We start from the raw sequence: 19,680 nt of genomic DNA, 5'->3' as shown, positions 1-19,680 counted from the left end.
CATATGGTACTTAGAGCCGGACTTGTGACTTTTTCTTGAGAGAGATGAGTGAACTTCCATTGACCTCGTTCTGAGTGCCACTATTCTAATGGTGAGGTTTGCTTAGGGAGAGTTGAGGATGTGTGAGTTTGGGTTCCACAATGACCAAAGTAATAGAAAGAGTTCTTTGATGTGTTGAGTCAACTCTTGATGCTCTTGTGTCGCATTTAATCCATGGTGTTTCAAAGAGTAAATGTTGTTAATGATTCATTTATATTGAGGGCAATTGTTAGTCACAATTGATGCTAGATGAGGTTACTTTAGGACAGCTGAATTTTCTTGGATTTTCCCTTGAGGGGTGAGTCTTATTTTGTTTGCTCGAGGATAAGCAAAAGCTTAAGTTTGAGGGAGTTGATACCTAGGGATTTTGATACATGTTATACTCCTTCTTGCTTAAGTTTTGATTAGAAATGTGTACAAAATAGTCCCAAAGGCTCACAAGTTGTGCTTGATTGCAGGTTTGATCAACAAGGTGACAAGATGTCAAAGATCAGGTCAAAAGGAGTGAAACTTGCACAAGTATCAAGACAAGACAAAGCTCAGTGCGGCCGCACACCATTCGGTGCGGTCCGCACAAGTGAGGTTCAGAGAGTATGATATTCAGGCAAAAAGAGCAATGTGCCCGCAGTAGGTTTTGTGCAATCCGCACAGGGATCAATGCGGCCACACTCGATTTAGTGCGGTCCGCAGTAAGAAGGATCAGAGAGTTGCCAGTTCTGAGTTTCAAGCCAATGCGGTCTACGCTCCATTTCATGCGGACCGCACTAGAAGCCTCCGCGGTCGCACTCCATTCTGTGCAGTTCGCATTACCTGAGTTCAGAGAGATGGATTTTTATGTCAAGAGCCTTAGTGCGGCCGCACTAGCCCCGCAGGGGTATTTTTGTATAGATTTTTCAGCTTAGTATAAATAGCTTCTTTTCCCATTTTTAGGTAATCAGATAGTTTTCTCTTCAGAGCTGCGCTCGTGACTTCATAGTTTTAGCTGTTTTGAGTAATTTTAGCTACATTTCAACATTGAATCTTCTTGTTATTTTAGTAATTAATTAATATGAGTTGTTCTTCATCTATTTCTTGCTTTTCTTCTTTAATTATGAGTAGCTAAACCCATAAGCTAGGGTTGTGGCTCAACCCTAGTGTGGGTAATTGATGAGTCTTGTGTTTTAGGGCTAGATTGACTATGGGTGTTTGATATTTGGGCTAATTTCATGTTTAATTGCTGAATTAGTGGTTGCAAACACTAGTTTGTGTTTAGTTGACTTGATCTCTTCTTGAGAAAGAGAGCTTGATTGAGTCTCTGAAATTGGTCCAACAAGGAATTGGAGCGTACTCAAGAGATTGATAGCCCCAATTAAAGGGTTAAACCTCGAGAGAGTAATACCCGACTTGAACCTTGATTGCTTGTGCAAATTTGCATACCCAATTGATCTTGAGAAAGTCAATTCGGGCAAAATCACTTGAACCACCGAGAGGTGTAGAGTGGGTAAAATCGTGCAACGGTTATATCATACTCCCCAAATATGTCAATCATGCCTTAGACAAATTTATCCGTCAATTGACCACCTAAGCGAAAGTCACTACCCTAGTGCCTTTTAAACCATTTGAATAACCCGTAACATTTTACTCTTCGCTTATTCTAGTTTAATTTACCATTGTAGTTTGATAAAAGTAGAAGTAAAACAAAAACCCAAAAATGTTAAGAAGTGTAATTTGGAACACATACACGACTCCAAACTAGATAGATACCCGACTCCAACTTGTAGCTCTCTGTGGAAATCGCTCCCGACCCTAAATCGGGTAAAAGCTGCTTCGACCCTCTCTCGCTACTCAATAGTAGTGCAGGGTAGGCTTCGATCAATCTCCAACTCATAATGCTACGGCCAACAATTATATTAAGCACTTACAAGGAGCCATTCCGTGGATGGATTGAAGGATCGAGGTAATTAAGAACTATATACCATTTATGGACATAAGAAAAAAACAAGTTTTAGTAAGCCAATATGATTCTTCCTTCCCACAGAACCATGGACATCTTCATTGCTGCCTATGGTAAAGGAAAACAGAGTTTTCGTATGGCTGATAAAGAATCAATAATGGATGTGGTATGTGAATGTACATATTTAATGTCATAATGAACTACAGAAATCTCTCTTGTTTGTGTCAGCTGGTCTTAATTAGTTCATCTAACACTTCGAGTTCTAAAGTGTTCACAACCCTCACTTCCTTAATGCCACTTTGCCATGTTGCGCAGATTCCAGCAGACATGGTTGTGAACTCAGTCATCGCGGCAATGGTAGCCCATAGAAATCGTTCTTCCCCTACAACTGTTTACAACATTAGCTCCTCCAGAAGGAGTCAACTAAAAAGTGCTGATATTATAGAATTTTTTGTTGATTACTTCACGAAGAATCCATGGATTGACGAAAGAGGAAAGCCAGTCAAAGTGAAGAAATTTCATTTATTGGATAGCATGGCTAGCCTTCACAAATACTTTGTTAAAGGTTTGTTAAAGGTTTGTTTTCATTGAATAAACTGCTAAGATACTTTGACTTCACTTGGCCATAAAGTAGGACTGTTACTAACCTGGACTATATATGCTTATAGATGTAAACCAGAATATGGATACATCAAATAATATTTTTGACACGCACTTGAGCATTGATAGCGTACCGTCTGGCTAAGTGTATATTTTAACATGTTCCAGATATTAAAGTGGACAAACTTGATACTTTGCCAACATTTGAAAGAGATGCACACAGACATAGAAAGAAGGATCAATCTCGTCATTCGACTAGCTGACCTCTACAAACCCTACACATTGTTCAAAGGAATGTGAGTTTAATCTTGGGCGTCCTTTCCTCTCTTCCTCTTTAAGTTTTAATTCAAAGTTCGTTTTGATTTAAACTCCTTGATGTTTGAACTAACATCAGTCAACTTTTTAAAGCGTGATATACTAGTACAGACTAAAACTGCCTGAAAAGAAATAAAAGGGGAACTGAATAAAGCAAAGAACCACTCATTGGCCTAACACCATTACTGCTGATTTGTACCATAAAAGAAGGGAAGATGTCAGTAGTTTTTTATTAACACATCCAAATAGGCAACAGCTTGTTTAAGCATCTAATTACTACTAATCAAACTTAATGCTGATCCAAATTGCTATTCTAACACCATTACTGCTGATTTTTACCAGTTTCGATGACACCAATGCTGAAATGTTGCAAATGGCAACAAGAGAAAGTAATGCAGATGACACATTTAATTTTGATCCAACAACTATTCAGTGGGAAAATACTTCAAGGAAATTCATATTCCTGGATTAGTGAAGTACAGTTTCTGAGAAAGAAGGATTATGTGTTAAAAGGAAGCTTAAATTCCATCATGTATTTGTTTGAATGACTATGTCGTTAAAGAAATAATGGAAGTATTATATGTAACTGAAGAACCACTTTCATTTTTTCGCATATACTATATACCTGCTAATTGAAGTCAAAGATTGGGTTCTTTTCTGGTACATATGTTACTTGCCTTCATCAGAAAAATATAGCTTTTCAATTATTTGTTCTGTTGATAATTTATGCCAATACAGTAACAATTTCATTGATCCTTGATTTGATCATTCTTCTTCTTCTTCTTTTTTTTCAGCTATCGCAAGCGAAAAAATTGCTTCAACTAACTAAAAAATAAACAAAGAAAATTTTGTTCCAAGAAAGGATCTGGACATCTGGTACTTATTTGTGCAATTTTCATTCACCAAAATTCAGGAGTTAAACAAGTAGAACAAGGACTGAAACTATTAATTTAGCAAGTATAGTCCAATATGAAGAAATAAATAATTAATTACCCATCTCTCAAGAACGACGAACCTTGTTAGAGTGAGAGGAAATTGCTTTAATTTTTGGCAGCAATCATACTCAGAAAAAGCCTCCAGTTTTGTGCTACTGATGTGAATTCGAGAATGAAGAAAAATGGGGTTTCAGTGGTGAAACAGTTTGTTCCTTCGAATATGATGATTGGAAGAGTATATAGATAAATAATTGATCACCAATGATTCAATGAAATTATCAGATAAGCTTAAATTCTTTTTCTTCCAATTAATCTTCTTCTTTTTTTCTCTCTTCTAATTTGTAAATAAATGATTTATCACAATGAAATCATCTATTGGGAGAACTTTTATGGCATTCTTCTCATATTAAAATCTATGAAACTTCATTTGCATTAATATATTCCTCATGATACAAACCTCATAATTTAGACAAATTTGATATTTGATGTTCTTAACGAGTGAGTAGTAGTGTCTATATAAGAAAAGCTATTGATGGCCGCTTTAATCTTCCCAAAGAAAATTAGGATCAAAACGTAGAGTCCTATTTTCATTTATCCAGTCCATAGCAACATGACTCCTAGCGATGGTAATGTACTCCTAGTTGTTTGCTCTTAACTTATTTGGTTCGAAGAGTTACAAGTTCATTTAATCTTACAACTAAATCAATTTGGTCAAATATTTGCCTCACCATTTAATTTGCTTGGAAAGACAGTTTACTCAACTTGAGAACAGAGTCATCAACCATATTATCAATTCTTTTGGGTAAATATTGTTTACACCCATCCTATAAATAAATGACACATGTCATTTTATTTAACCACATTTCTTAGTATATAACCATAGTTAACTACTACATATTTTTCACATGATTTTAAATAATAGTATAAAACTACTTAATAATTTTGCTATTCTTTGTTATGTTCCTTATATTAACGTCAACTTGAATCAACCGCAAGTTACCGAAAACACAAGAAACCAACTAGGAAAAACTCAAGTTTGTAGCTAGATATTCATTTGTTCAAAAATTATTCCATAGATTATACGACAAAACAAAGATGTAGTTTATTAGGATTTATTAATAAGGGGAAAAAAAGAAGAAGAGGCGGACTACATTTCTTTCCTGATACTTTCAAATGTTCAATAAAAATATAAAGATAGCTCCACATTTATTGAAGTTATATATTTGTAATTTAATTTTGCTTACTCCTAAGCAAAAGATAGCCTATGCTTATTTGCAAAACTTGTCTCCCCCAATACATTTTCAATTGAGTTTTTGGCATAATAATGTACATTAATTTTGCAATTGCATCGTTGAAAAAGTAAACTTCAACTTCTTGTTAAATCTGCGATGAAGAATGAAACCAATGTGAAGAAAATTGAGCGAAATTAAAGATAGTAATGTGACGAAAAACCTAAATTTTACTCGATACTTTATATTAGATATACTCCATTTTTAAAAAAATTGTTCTTCGGAAATAAGACTCCTAATAATCTTTAGTTTGTTATTTATGATTAACTTAATTAAATTGGGTATACATCCGATATGGGTAAGTTTTTACCATTCTTTTGCATATAATTGCTTGAAAGATCAATTTGTTCGATTTAAGAACTAAGAAACCAAGATGTGATACATAATAATTTGTGATGTAATCGGCTACATCGAATAAGCATAATTACAAGTCAAGACTAGTACTACCCACATTTATTTGTCCCTAAGGATTGATGATGGCTTTGACAAAATGCTACACTCGTGGCCCACTTCACCACCCCCTTAGACATTTCCATTAAAATAAAAATTGTATGGTGTAACTAATTTATACCCAGTATTTATTATTTATATTTACACTTTATAAAATTATTATCGGTAGATATATTTGAATTTTATAATAAATGTACTTGTACTTCTATATTACGAGAGAGGAATTTTTCAGCAAAACCCCGTATTTTCTATATTTCGCCTTGATTTGTACCATGTATGTATTTGTTTTTCAGGTATGATATTTTTTTGGTACTGTATATGTTTGATGGTATTTTGTGGTTATGTACCAATGTATTGTATTTTGGTTGTTTGTATCCTTGTACATATACCTGTATTTTTGTATTTGTTTTGGTTGTATTCGTTAAATACAGTTGATACAGGTTGTATTAGTTGCGCGAACAAATATAGTTGACACACTTTGTATTAGTTGCACGAACCAATACAGTGAATACAGACGTCTAACAAGGAAAGATTTGCTATGAATGATAAATATTGAAACAATAAATGCGAATTGTAATTAAATATAAAATCGTAATATTTTTTGAAATTTCCTCTCCCGTTAATAACAAATCCAGTTTTAGTTATTTTGTTATTATACAAGTAACAATTTATATTATAGTGTTACGATTTCAAAATTCAACTTATTAAGGACCCGTTTGTCCATAAAAAATATTTTAATTTTTTCAAATTTTTTTCAATAATGTGTTTGTCCATAAAATTTTGCAAGTTTTTTTTAAAAAATTCGAAAATGAATTTTTCAATATCAAGATTTTCAAAATCTTATTTTTCCCACTCACAAAACTCAATATTTTTCAAGTGAAATACATGTCCAAACCCAATTTTAAATTACAAACACCATTTTTCAACTTAACTCCAAATACTATTTTATTCAAAAATTATACGTAATTTTTATGTTCAAACACCTACTTGATAAAACAAAAAGGAAATAAAGAAAAAGTACTAGAAAAATGTACTTCTATAAATAAAAAAAAAGAATTAAAAAAATAAAGAATTACAAGAAAATACACATGACTTCACACCATAACAAAAAAAGCCCATGTTTTTAAGTTTTACCCGACCTAGCCCATATTGCACATATTTTGAAAGCACTAACAAATTAAAAATTGTGCCCTTACAACCATTGCTTCTAAAAGCTATGGAGTTAAATTTGTATTCTCACAATCATTGTTTTCACTCTCTTTTCTTCTCACATATTCTACATATGCTTCAAGGGGTCGTATATTTTCTGCTTCTCCTCTTGTGCACCTGGTTGCAATGTAAGAAAATTAAAAAGTAGAAGTCTACCATTGAAGACCATTCAAAGCTTTGCTTTCGAAAATGGTTTTTTTTTGAGTTTGTTAGTTGTTTGGATTGAGCGTTGTTCCAATTGATTGAAAATATCAAAAGGAGTTCAAAATTTAAATTTAAAGTGATTTGAGCAAGATTTGAGTTAAATTTCAAAAAAGGCGCAAGGAAGAAGACAAAATCAGTTTTTTTTTGTATAATTATGTATAATCTTGTATAATAGTGTATATGAGTGTAGAAACACACCTTATACACTATTATACATTTTTATACACCTTTATATAAACGTCTATAGACGAACTTCTTCCACGATTTTCAGTTATAATACTTGTTCAAACAAAGTCCAAAACTCCATTAAATGACTTCAAATTTTAGATACAACCTCTATATACTATTCTAACAAGCCTAAATAACACCATTCCAGATTTTTCACAAAATCAAATTCAGAATTTAAATCCACATATTTAAACTTGTTAAAAATTTAATTTTCACCACCCAAATAGATTTAGTTTGTTGAACTAATAATTGAGTTACAGTTACTGATTCGAAAATTAACTTAAAAGTTTGAGCAATCTTTTCTAAAAATTAACTAGTAGTTTTGAAAACCTATTGAAGTTGAATGTTGAATATTAGCATATTATTTTTAGGCTAGTTAATTATAAATTGAAATATGTGCTATAAAATTGAAAAGTAAGGAGCCCAATTAGTAAAATTTTCCCTAAAAAATAAAAGGAAAAAGAGAGAAGCAAGATAGTGCCTAAATTCAACTGAACCGTTGGTGTGCCTTGGAGGAGCATGTTGGGGGCCCTATCTACCATTCCTTTACCAAAGTGGCTTTCGACTATCTAAACACTGTTTCAATCATCAAATCCAAATGAATAAATTCCCTTCACCACTGAAATTCTGAAACCCCATTTTTCTCCATTCCCAAATTCAAAACAGTAACACAAAAAAATGGAGGCTCTTTTTGCTCAATTCACCATTCTTTCAGATCAAGCTCTTTGGGACAAGAACTTCGACCCTTACACCATAGAAGATGATCTCATGAAACTCTTCGAAGTGGAAGCTTATAAGGCTTGGGCAGCTATGGAATTAGATCAAGAAAAACAAGTTGAAGAAGCTGAGAATTACATGAAAGAAGCAGAGGATCATCTCAACACTGCAATGGAAGACGCCATGGAAGAATTCCGCCGCTTCGAGGAAGAAATGAACCAAATGGCTAAAGCTGAGTATGATAGCTTAGTGGGTGTTGCTGAAAGAGCAAGAAAAATGGGAAAAACTATGGAAAAAGTGGCTACAGTTGCTGCTAAAAAGTATATTGAAAGTGCTGTTAATTCTGCTGGTGCCTCTATGAAATCTGCTATTAAAGCCATTTCTTCTCACAGCTCTAGCAAGGTTCATCCTTCTTGAGAGATTGGTAATTAATTATCTATTTCTTCATATTGGCCTCTACTTGCTAAATTATTAATGTTTCAGTCCTTGTTCTACTTGTTTAACTCTTGAATTTTGGTGGATGAAAATTGCATAAATAATTATCTGATCCTTGGACATTTTTCTTTAATTTGTTTTCTAATTAGTTGAAGCAATTTTTCACTTGCTATAGCTGAAAAAAAGAAGAAGAAAGAATGATCAAATAAAGGATCGATCAAGTTGTTGATGTATTGACATAAATTATCAATCAGAAAAAAAAATGGAGAAATGAATAGACATCATATAAAATCGTGTATGATATATAAAAGCTACTTATTCTTCTGATGAAAGCCGTAACATATGTACAAGAAAATGAACCCAATCTTTGAGTTCAGTTTGCTGGTAAATAGTTACTATTAGTTATATGTGAAACAAAGAAAGCAGTCCTTCAATTACATATAATACCGCCAATATTTTCTTGAACTGACATTGTCATTTGAACAACTTCATAATGGAATTTAAGCAGCAACACAGCTTTAAGCAGTGTAGCATATCAGCCTTTTTTATTCGCATAATTCTGTTTATTTAGAAAACATATTTCACTAATCCGGGAATACGAATTTCCTTGAAGTATTTTTCCCACTGAATGGTTCTTGGATCAAAATTAAATGTATCATCTGCATTACTTTCTCTTGTTGCCATTTGCAACATTTCAGCATTGGTATCATTGAAACTGGTAAAAATCAGCAGTAATGGTATTAGAATAGCAATTAGGCACAGCTTTAAATTTGATTAATTAATAAATACTGAAACGAGCTGTTGTTGACTACTTGAATGTGTTAATATAACATAATACTAATGAACTCACATTCCTTTGAATAATGTATAGGGTTTGTAGAGTTCAGCTAGTCGAATGACGAGATTGATCCTTCTTTCCAAGTCTGTATGCAGCTCTTGCAAATGTTGGCAAAGTATCAAGTTTGCCCACTTTAATATCTGAAACATGTTAAAACATAAACTTAACCAGTGGTGACCGATCAATGCTCAAGTGCATGTCAACATTCATAAACACTCTGTCTGTTTTTTTGATACATCTCTCTTGCATACCATGGTCTTTTCCTCTTTTACCTGTATTTATCACGAGTTTTCTAGTTTATACCAGCTGATTTTCAACGAAAGAGAGTTTTGGTCTAACTGATTAGTGTTCTATGTTAGAAATGTTGAAATTTATATGTGTGGTATCCCATATTTTTCCAATAAATGCATCTATAAGCACAAATAATCCAAGTTGGTACTATCTACTTCATGGTCAAGTGAAGCCAAAAAGGCTAAAATTTTACAGTTTATCTAAGAAGACATTACTATGAAAACTAACCTTTAATAATGGCATGTAGTGGATAGCTATGTATTTGTGTGAAGGCTAGCCATGCTATCCAGTAAATGAAATTTCTTGACTTTGACTGGCGTTCCTGTTTCGTTAATCCATGGATTCTTCTTGAAGTATTCAGCGGAAAATTGCATAAGATCAGTACTTTTTAGTGGATTCGTCCTAGAGGAGCTAATATGGTAAATAGCTGTATGGGAAGATCGATTTCTACGGGTTACCATTCCCGCGATGACTGAGTTCACAACCATATCAGCTGGAATCTGGGCAAAATTGCAAGATGGCATTAAGAAAGTGTGCATACTTAGGAACTCGAAGTGTAGATGAACTAATTAAGACCAGCTGATGCAAATAAGAGAAACTTGTGCATTCCATTATGAGATAAGGTATACACATGAGTCACATACGACATCCAGTATTGATTCTCTATCACCCATCGCAACATTCTGTTTCCCTTTACCATATCCAACAATGAAGGTGTCCATGGTTCTGTGGAAGGAAGAATCTGATTGGTTTCGTTAAGACTTATTCTTCTTTTCCATGTGTGCATGCATGAATGGTATATAGTCATTATCTCAGTCCTTCATTCCATCCTGGGAATGGCTCCTTGTATGTGCTCGATATAATTGTTGGCCGAAGGATTATGAGTTGGAGATCCTCCTTCAGGTGTCCCAAAAGCATCTCTCCCATTGCTTTTGTGAACGAGTATGTGTTTGGCCATCCATGTATCTTTGCCCTGAAGAATCATAATTGCCGTGAAAGGTGGTAAAGAACCCTATAAATCTTCAAAAGAATAGGGTACAAATACCAATTTTATCAATGAGGCTGATTTTATGGAACGTTTACCTCTCATTACCTAGAACTCTCACAGCTAAAGTTACTTTTTTTTCAGTGGCATTCCTAGCTTTAAGGTCTTTTAGTGTCTCCTCTACCAACTTTTGCTCCACTTCTATGTCCAATTGAGAGCCTCCATTAAGCGTCTCTCCATAGTGCAATGGTTTCTCTAGTATCAATACTTCCTTTTCTCCACAAACATAGGCTGAAAAGAATCGGTCTTTATGTTAAGTCAATGCGCGGGCCCAAAGTCATGATAATGAATGTTGGTTAATTAAGCACAAGGAAGACTATGGAGCTGACCTATGCTTACGTGGAGAAGCATCTTTAGTTTTGAACACTGCTTGGAAAATTTGAGAACATTCAAGGTACCCAATGCATTGATCCTTATTGCAGTATCATATCTGCAAAAGAATGGAGTACATTATTCTATTCTTTTTTCAAGGAATAATATTGTTATTCTACAGAACTACCTTTCATCAAATCTTGTCGTAGCAGCTGAGTTTACAATTATGTCTATTTCTCTGCACATCTCATCTTTCATCTCAGAATTTATCCCCAAACTATCACAAGCTATATCACCAACAACTGGGAAAACCTTGTCTTCTATAAGGGAATGTAGCTTTGCACCCCACTTCTCCCTTAGAACTCTGAACAGGTCCGTCTTTATCACCTGCAATTAAAACATATTCTTTAACTCTGAAAATCTTGGATTGTCATGTGGATTGGAGCTGTATAGTCTAATATGATGGCTATTATTTCTACTGCTACTACTATTGGTTATGTTGCAGTAGTACGTACCTCGTTGTTAAAACGCTCTTTAGCTGAATTGAATCTGGAGCTCTAATTAGCAAGTAGAGCTTCTTCACATTTGGCTGGACACGGAGTATCTTCTCGATGAGAACTACATTAATATGTAACAAATAAAGCACTAGAAATTTCATCTATGTTATCATCTCCTCAAGAAGCACTGTTAGTGCAACCTATATATAGGACAGAGAAAGAGAAGGTACTCTTTGCTAGGTAGCCAGTTGCACCAGTGATGAAAATGGTCTTGCCTTCTAGAAACTGATTAATGCAGCACGATTCCATTGATGAAGAATGTTCGCAGAAGTGAGCTAGAGGTAAGAAAACTTATGGGGGTTAAATTCATATTATAAATCCTTGTACATAAGATATTATCAGGCCTAACAAGTATTGGAAAACTATGTGTTGCAGGGAAATTATACTGGAAAACTAATTAAGTAAAGCATTTGCACATGTACAAAATCACCTGGATTTCTTGAATGATTCTACTTATGTAGATGGAGTCCAGTACCTACTATATATGCTGAAATTTTCTCAAGACAATATGAGAGTACCCATATTATGTGGTATGTGACTAGTTAGATACCAATATTTTCAAAGAGAAATGAATGCTACCCATCTCTGCAGTTGCAACTGTAGAGCTATCCAAATATTTATAATGAATTACCAAAGTCTGTCTTGTCATAGGCTGCGGCTTGCAGCACGGGATATTACTTTAGTTAGGTGCGGCTTAATAAAAGGCCTTAAACTTATCTTTGCAAATATAAACTCCGCGGCACACATCCGCTTCAATTTATTTATGCGGTCTCTTAAAGTTATTATCAATTTTCATTTAGATATTTGAACTAAGGCTTGTTCCTATTAGACACTTCAACATTATTCATGTTGTGCTATTGAACACACGCTGCCACGTATGAACTTAGCATAAAGATTATTTCAAGTTAAAAAATAATATATTAATTCGACTCGGCATGCATGCAGTACGAGGACAATGAATGGAATCGGAGTAATTATTAGCACTTTTGATTCAAAATCAACCACATAGTGGTAGATTCAATGTACTTCAATTAACGTGTAATAACATAGTCGTCTAAGAACACAATCGCTGTCACGTAGATCTTACCTACAACTGCTACGTGGAATCTCAACAACAATAACAACTACACCATAATTTAAACGAATGAAGTCGGCCATATGAATTCTCATCGATTATGTTTATCCAATTAAATGCATATTAGGCCAATTTATGCAAATATAAAATTTAAATTCTGTAACCTATTTATGGAAATTATGATGTAACAGCTAAAGCACAATGCCAAACAGTAGCTTAGGCGGATTACCTTCGAGACTACTTTTATATGATACTAATATTAATTGCATGTTCGAGAACCTGCACATATATTAAAAATTATATTCACCTCTAAAATACATTAGTGGGTAGTTAATTCCATCTCCCACCATTGCAATAACTTTTCCAAGACCATGTTGATTAATTAAGAAGAATCAAAAACCAGTATAACAGTAGAAAATATTATTGGAAAAAGCAAATCCTATTTGAGCCTGAGGTGGTGTTGGATTAATAACCATATCCATATTTTAATATGCTTTTGTAATGACTACTAACTTGAACTTGCGTCCCATATCCTGAATTCATCGCACATGCGAATATAATATGAGGTAAAAATGATATACTTCTGTATATGGTCGAAATTGGGTTCGTCCATTGTTTGATCAATCGAGGCTGAAACATGGCAGGTCAAAGCTCGAGCTCGGGTTATATCAAACCAAGGCGCAAAATTAGATCGTCGAGCTCGTAACCTAGAGACCGAACAAGATCGAGACCGAACAAGATGGAGGGAAACTTGTTGAGCCAAATAACGGAAAGCCAAAATATCCGCAATCGGTCGAAAAGTACGATGAAAATTTCTGCACGTATCAAGAAGAGGATGATTAATTGGCAAATCATGAGATTTTTACTTTGTATAGAATTGTACCAAGAGTAGGACACCCCTACTATATAAACAGGGGTTATTATCATTTATAGGACACACTGTAGCACGGACAAAGAAAGCAATATTCTGATCATTTCTAGTTCTTGTCATCTTGTAACTCTAACATTAGTTGTGACGTTCCTTGGCTCGAGGGTGATCAAACTCAGAGGCTAAGGATATTCAATTTGTGTGGTTTGCATTTATTTTCTTATCGTTAATTTCAATATCAACCTGTCTTCTTAATTTGTATCAAGTTATATCACATATCCTTAAAATCGCGTATAAATTCAATTGTTATCCAATTTTAAAGGTAAACAGTTTGGTGCCCACTGTGTGGCTAAGGATAATAGTGATTATCTGGTACAACCTTTCATAATACACATTATTTTACACCTGTTCTTTAGAGTATCTTTGATTTCAGGAACAAAATATTGAACTCTTAGTCAGCACCTCTACACGTTGACAATGATTTCGGCCACCACGATGAAATTGATAACATAGCACCAGGGAACAATTTACCCCTGGTTGGCATCGATGGAGTTCCGGTTGTAGATCCAATTAACGTCAGCTCACATGTAGCCATCAACGCAAATTTAGTCATCGATCCCGAGGGCAGCGTCCGTGGGGATGTTCGATCAGTCGCTCAAAGCACAAATGGCGGCGAAGATGGCAGGATCAGCCTGCAGGTGATCTTCGAAATGTTGCAGGCTCAACATGCAACGATAACCGAGCTCTAACACAAAATCACCCACCGAGTAGGGTCGAGCTTGAGCTGTCTCAGGAAATTGTCCACATGGTCGAATTGATTTCAAGGAAATCGAACGAGAAAGAATCGGAGACCAATCCTGCAATCATGAAGATGCTCTAAGAACTAACAAAACAAATTGAGTAGGGGAAAAAAAGATCAAGGCAAACGACAAGAAGGTGGAAACTTACAACTCCAAGATCGATCAAATCCTGGGGGCACCACCGATATTGAAGGGTCTGCACTCCAAAAAATTCGTGCAAAAACCTTTCCCCACCGAGCGCATCTCCCAAGCCGATCCCCAAGAAGTTCTGCATGCTCGATATTCCTAAATACAATGGAACGACTGATCCAAATGAGCACATCACCTCTAACACATGTGCTATCAAAGGGAACGATATAGTGGATGACGAGATCGAATCTTTCTTGCTAAAGAAATTTGGAGAGACCCTGTCAAAGGGAGCTATGATATGGTACCACAATTTACCACCTAATTCTATTGACTCATTTTCTATGCTTGTAGTTTCTTTCGTAAAGACACACGCCAGGTCTATCAAGGGTGAAACTAGGAAGTCGGACCTTTTCAAGGTAAGGTAGAAGGACAACGAAATGCTCAGAGAATTTGTGTCTCGATTCCAAATGGAATGGATAGACTTGCCACCGGTTGCTGATGATTGGGCTGTCCAAGCTTTCACCCAAGGACTCAATGTTCGAAGCTCAATGTATTCACAGTAGTTGAAGCATAATTTGATAGAATACCTGGCTCATACTTGGGTTGATGTGCATAATTGGTATCAATCAAATATCGGGGTCGAAGACGATCAACTTGGGTATCCTTATGAGTCCGTTTATCCTATCAGACCCATCGATAGAATCAAGAGGGATATTGACCGAGAACCGAGGTTGAACAAAGATCGATATAAGCCATATAATGGAGATCATATGAGCAACATATCTGGGCAAATTTTGCATAAAATGAAAGGAGAAGTGATCGAGGCCACAACTCTCGAGGGCTCATGAGCATGAACAACTTCGACAGACCTATCGAACCTAAAAAAACACCACGATTATCAGAGTACAACTTTAATATTGATGCAACTGCCATCGTATCGCCTATCGGACGTATCAAAGATACCAAATGGCCTTGGGCCTTACAAAGCGATCCATCCCTAAGGAATCCCAACCAAATATGCAAATATCATGGCACTCATGGCCACATGATGGAGGATTGTTGACAATTGAGAGAAGAAGTAGCCCGGTTATTCAACAACCTTCAGGAATTTTTGAGCGACCGAGCCAAGAATCATTTTAGAAACATGGATTCTAATAAACAAAACGAGCAAGACATACCTCAACACGTCATTCATATGATCATCGGAGGGGTCGATGTTCCTCAAGGACCCGAGACGAGGATGCAGAAGGAATCATGCAGCCCCATAATGATGCACTGGTAATATCTGTACTCATGAATAAAACTTGAGTTAAACGTGTGTTAATGGATCCACGTAGCTCGGCCAACATCATTCGATCGAGGGTCATAGAGCAACTCGGCCTATAGGACCAAATCGTGTCTGCGTCGTGAGTGCTAAACAGATTCAACATGGCTTGCAAAACTACTAAGGGAGAAATAACGTTACCAGTAAACGTAGCCAGAACCACTCAGGAGACCAATTTTTAAGTGATCGAAGGGGACATGAGGTACAATGCCTTATTTAGGAGACCATGGATCCACAATATGAGGGTTGTGTCCTCGACTCTTCACCAGGTATTAAAATTTCCAACACTAGAAGGGATAAAGATTATCTACGGGGAGCAATCCGCCGCAAAGGAGATATTTGCCGTTAATGAAGTAATTCCGATATCAACACTCTCATCAACAAAGGAGTCATGTTGAAAGCAAAATAGGAAGCCAAATATAAATCATCGATGACAGCCTCGACCCAACTGGACAAGCAGGGGACTGACAAAGACGATGATTATGGGGTTCCTCGATCCTTTATAGTTCCCGATGATTCCGACACTACCAAATTAATGGTCGAAAAGCTGGAGCAGGTCATACTGATTGAACATCTGCCAGATAAAAAGGTATACCTGGACACGGGGTTAACTCCCTAGCTTAAGAAAAAACTCATTCCATTTCTTATAGCTAACATGGATTGTTTTACTTGGTCCTATCTCGATATGAAAGGGATCATGCCAGAGATCACTACTCACAAGTTGAACCTGGACCTGAAATTCCATCCGATCAAGCAAAAAAGGAGACCCCAGTTCGAGATCAAGCATGCCTTCATCAAGGACGAGGTAACTAAACTCCTTAAAATAGAGTCCATCCGGGAGGCCAAATACCTGGAATTGTTAACAAAGGTAGTAGTAGTCCCTAAAAAAGGGAACGAATTGAGAATGTGTGTGGATTATAAAGATTTAAATAAGCCATGCCCAAAGACTCTTTCCCTTTGCCTAACATCGATCGCATGATCGATGCCATAGCTGGCCACGAGATCCTCAATTTTCTATGCCTACTCCGAGTACAACCAAATATGGATGAACCCGGATGATCAAGAAACGACCTCCTTCATCACTAAGTATGGAACATACTGCTATAACGTAATGTCATTTGGATTAAAAAATGTCGGTGCCACTTACCAATGCCTAGTAAACTGAATGTTCGAAGAACAAATGGGAATATCCATGGAGGTTTACATTGACGATATGTTAGTTAAGTCCCTCCAAGCAGAGGACTATTTAAAGCATTTGCAGGAAACCTTCAGTATATTAAAGAAGTAGAACATGAAGCTAAATTTAGAAAAGTGCGCATTCGGAGTCAGATCAGGTAAATTTCTCGGGTTCATGGTGTCCAACCAAGGAATCGAGATCAACCCCAACAAGATCAAAGCTATCTAGGATATCATGGTAGTTGATAATGTGAAGGCCGTACAAAGGCTAACCGGGCGCATTGCCGCCCTGGGCGATTCATTTTGGCATCGTCCGATAAGAGCCATCAATTTTCTCGTTACTGAAGAAGTAAAACAACTTCACATGGACCCCGAAATGCCAACAAGCCTTAGAAGAATTTAAGTGATATGTATTGAGACCGCCACTACTGCACACACCGAGGAAAGACGAACGACTATACTTGTATTTGGCAGTATGGGAAATAGCGGTAAGTGGAGTCCTAGTTCAGGAAGAACAAGGTACACAATTTATAATTTTTTATGTTAGTAAGACCTTAGGTGATGCCGATCCTCACCTAGAAATATTGGTGCTCGCTTTGCTACGTGCCTCTAGAAAGCTTAAACCATATTTTTAGTGCCATCCTAAATGTGTTGTGACAACATACCCATTATGAAATATAATGCATAAACTCGAACTCTCTAGACGATTAGCCAAATGGGTCGTAGAAATCATGGGGTATGATATCGAATATCAAAACCGGACAGCCATTAAATCTTAAATTTGGCAAATTTCGTGGCCGACTTTATGCCGGCCCTAATACCCGAAGTCGATAGAGAGTTGTTGGTAAAATCGGGGACATCTTCGAGAATCTCGACCCTCTTTACGGACGGTGCCTCGAACGCAAAGGGGTTGGGACTTGGCATTGTACTAAAGCCACCCACAGGCATCATAGTTAGACAATCCATTAGAACTGTGAAATTGAGTAACAACGAGGCCGAATATGAGGTCATGATTGCAGCTCTCAAAATGGGTAAAGCTTGGGGGAGGAGGTGATCGAAGCTAAGCGTGACTCCCTCCTAGTAGTGAACCAAGTTAACAGAATGTTCGAAGTAACAGAAGAACAAATGCAAAGGTACCTAGAGAAGTTACATGTAACATTACATCAGTTCAAAGAGTGGACTTTGCAGCATGTGTCTTGAGATCAAAATAGTGAGGCTGATGCCCTTGCAAACTTAGGATCATCAGTCGAAGACGACGACTTAACCTCGGGGGCAGTTGTACAACTCATGAGGTTAGTAATAGAAGAATGTCACGTTGAAATAAAATCCACAAGCTTAACCTGGGATTGGAGAAATAAATATGTAGAGTATTTGAAGACCGGGAAACTTCCCTCAAATCTAAAAGAATTGAGGGCCCTGTGCACAGAGGCAGCCGATTCAGCTTGTCCAAGGGCGGAACCTTGTTCAGAAGAATGTTCGATGGCCCGCTAGAAATATGTCTAGAACTGGGAGATACCGAGTATGTTCTGAGTGACGTTCACGAGAGCACCTGCGAAAATCATTTAGGCGCTGAATCATTGGTTCAAAAGGTGATCAGAGCCGACTATTTCAGGATCAACATGGAAAAGGATGTGAAAGCGTTCGTATGAAAATGTGACAAGTGCAAAATATATGCTCCGATGATTAACCAACTCGAGGAACTATTGCATTCGGTCTTGACGCCACGGCCATTCATAAAGTGGGGAATGGACATCGTCGGCCCTCTTCCATGGGCACTGGATAAGGCTCAATTTATCTTATTTATAACTGACAATTTTTATAAGTGGGTTGAAACATAGGCATATGGGAAGGTCAGGGAGAAGGAAGTCATTGACTTCATTTGGGACCACATCATATGTCGGTTGGGGATGCCATCCAAAATTGTATATGATACTGGGAAATAATTTATCCGCAGCAAAGTGACCAAGTTCCTCGAAGATCATAACATCAAAAAAATCTTTTCAACACCTTATCACCCTAGTTATAACGGACAAGCCAAATCGACCAACAAAACCTTAATCCAAAACCTTAAGAAAAGGTTGACCGACGCCAAGGGAATATGGAAGGAGATCCTCCCCGAAGGTCTTTGGGCATATCGCACAACTTCAAAGTCTAGTACCGGGGCTACCCCGTTCTCATTGGTTTATGGAGCCGAAGCTCTAAGACCAGTCAAAGTCGGGGAGCCAGATATTAGATTCCAATATGCAATAAAGGAATCAAATGACGAGGCCATGAGTACAATACTAGAGCTATTGGATAAAAGTCGTGAAGCCGCCCTTGTTAGATTGGCCGCCCAAAACCAACAGATCGAGAAGTTTTACAATTGAAGGGCCAACCTTCGATACTTCAATGTCGGGGATTTAGTACAAAGGAAGGTCACACTAAACACCTGAAATCCGAACAAAGGAAAGTTGGGTCCGAACTGAGAATGACCGTACCTAATTCTTGAGGTCACCGAAAAAGGATCCTATAAGCTCAGAATGATGACCTAGAAATATTGGCGCTCGCTTCGCTAAGTGCCTCTAGAAAACTTAAACCATATTTTCAATGCCATCCCATATGTGTTGTGACAACATACCCATTACGAAATTTAATGCATAAACCCGAAATCTCTGGACGATTGGCCAAATGGGTCGTAGAAATCAATGGGTATGATATCGAATATCAACCCCAGACAGCCATTAAATCTCAAATTTGGCAGATTCAGTGGCCGACTTTATGCCGACCCTAATACCCGAAGTCGAAAGAGAGTTGTTGGTAAACTCAGGGACATCTTCAGGAATTTGACCCTTTTTACGGATGGTGCCTCGAACGCAAAGGGGTCCGAACTTGGCATTATATTGAAGCCACCCATAGGAAACATAGTTAGACA

The 19,680-nt window shown here is 36.8% G+C and overlaps 1 protein-coding gene, 1 long non-coding RNA gene and 1 pseudogene across 2 annotated transcripts; 1 reads left to right on the top strand and 2 right to left on the bottom strand.

The window, feature by feature from the left end:
- Nucleotides 1–1,970: 1,970 nt before the first annotated feature.
- Nucleotides 1,971–4,144, bottom strand: LOC142182567 (uncharacterized). Its single transcript, XR_012711376.1, has 2 exons — nucleotides 3,903–4,144; nucleotides 1,971–2,360 (listed from the first exon to the last, which is right to left on the bottom strand). It is a non-coding gene; the product is annotated as an uncharacterized LOC142182567 (long non-coding RNA).
- A 3,826-nt stretch (nucleotides 4,145–7,970) lies between these two features.
- LOC107784109 (uncharacterized) lies at nucleotides 7,971–8,336 on the top strand. Its single transcript, XM_016605180.2, has one exon. The coding sequence runs from the start codon at nucleotides 7,971–7,973 to the stop codon at nucleotides 8,334–8,336; it is 366 nt and encodes a 121-aa protein (XP_016460666.2).
- A 302-nt stretch (nucleotides 8,337–8,638) lies between these two features.
- Nucleotides 8,639–11,775, bottom strand: LOC107784106 (fatty acyl-CoA reductase 3-like; annotated as a pseudogene).
- Between the last annotated feature and the right edge of the window lie 7,905 nt (nucleotides 11,776–19,680).

Source organism: Nicotiana tabacum, chromosome 7, assembly GCF_000715075.1.
Source record: "Nicotiana tabacum cultivar K326 chromosome 7, ASM71507v2, whole genome shotgun sequence".
Lineage (NCBI taxonomy): Eukaryota > Viridiplantae > Streptophyta > Magnoliopsida > Solanales > Solanaceae > Nicotiana > Nicotiana tabacum.
Note: the sequence above shows the minus strand (reverse complement) of the source record. Positions and strands in the feature narration are given on the sequence as shown.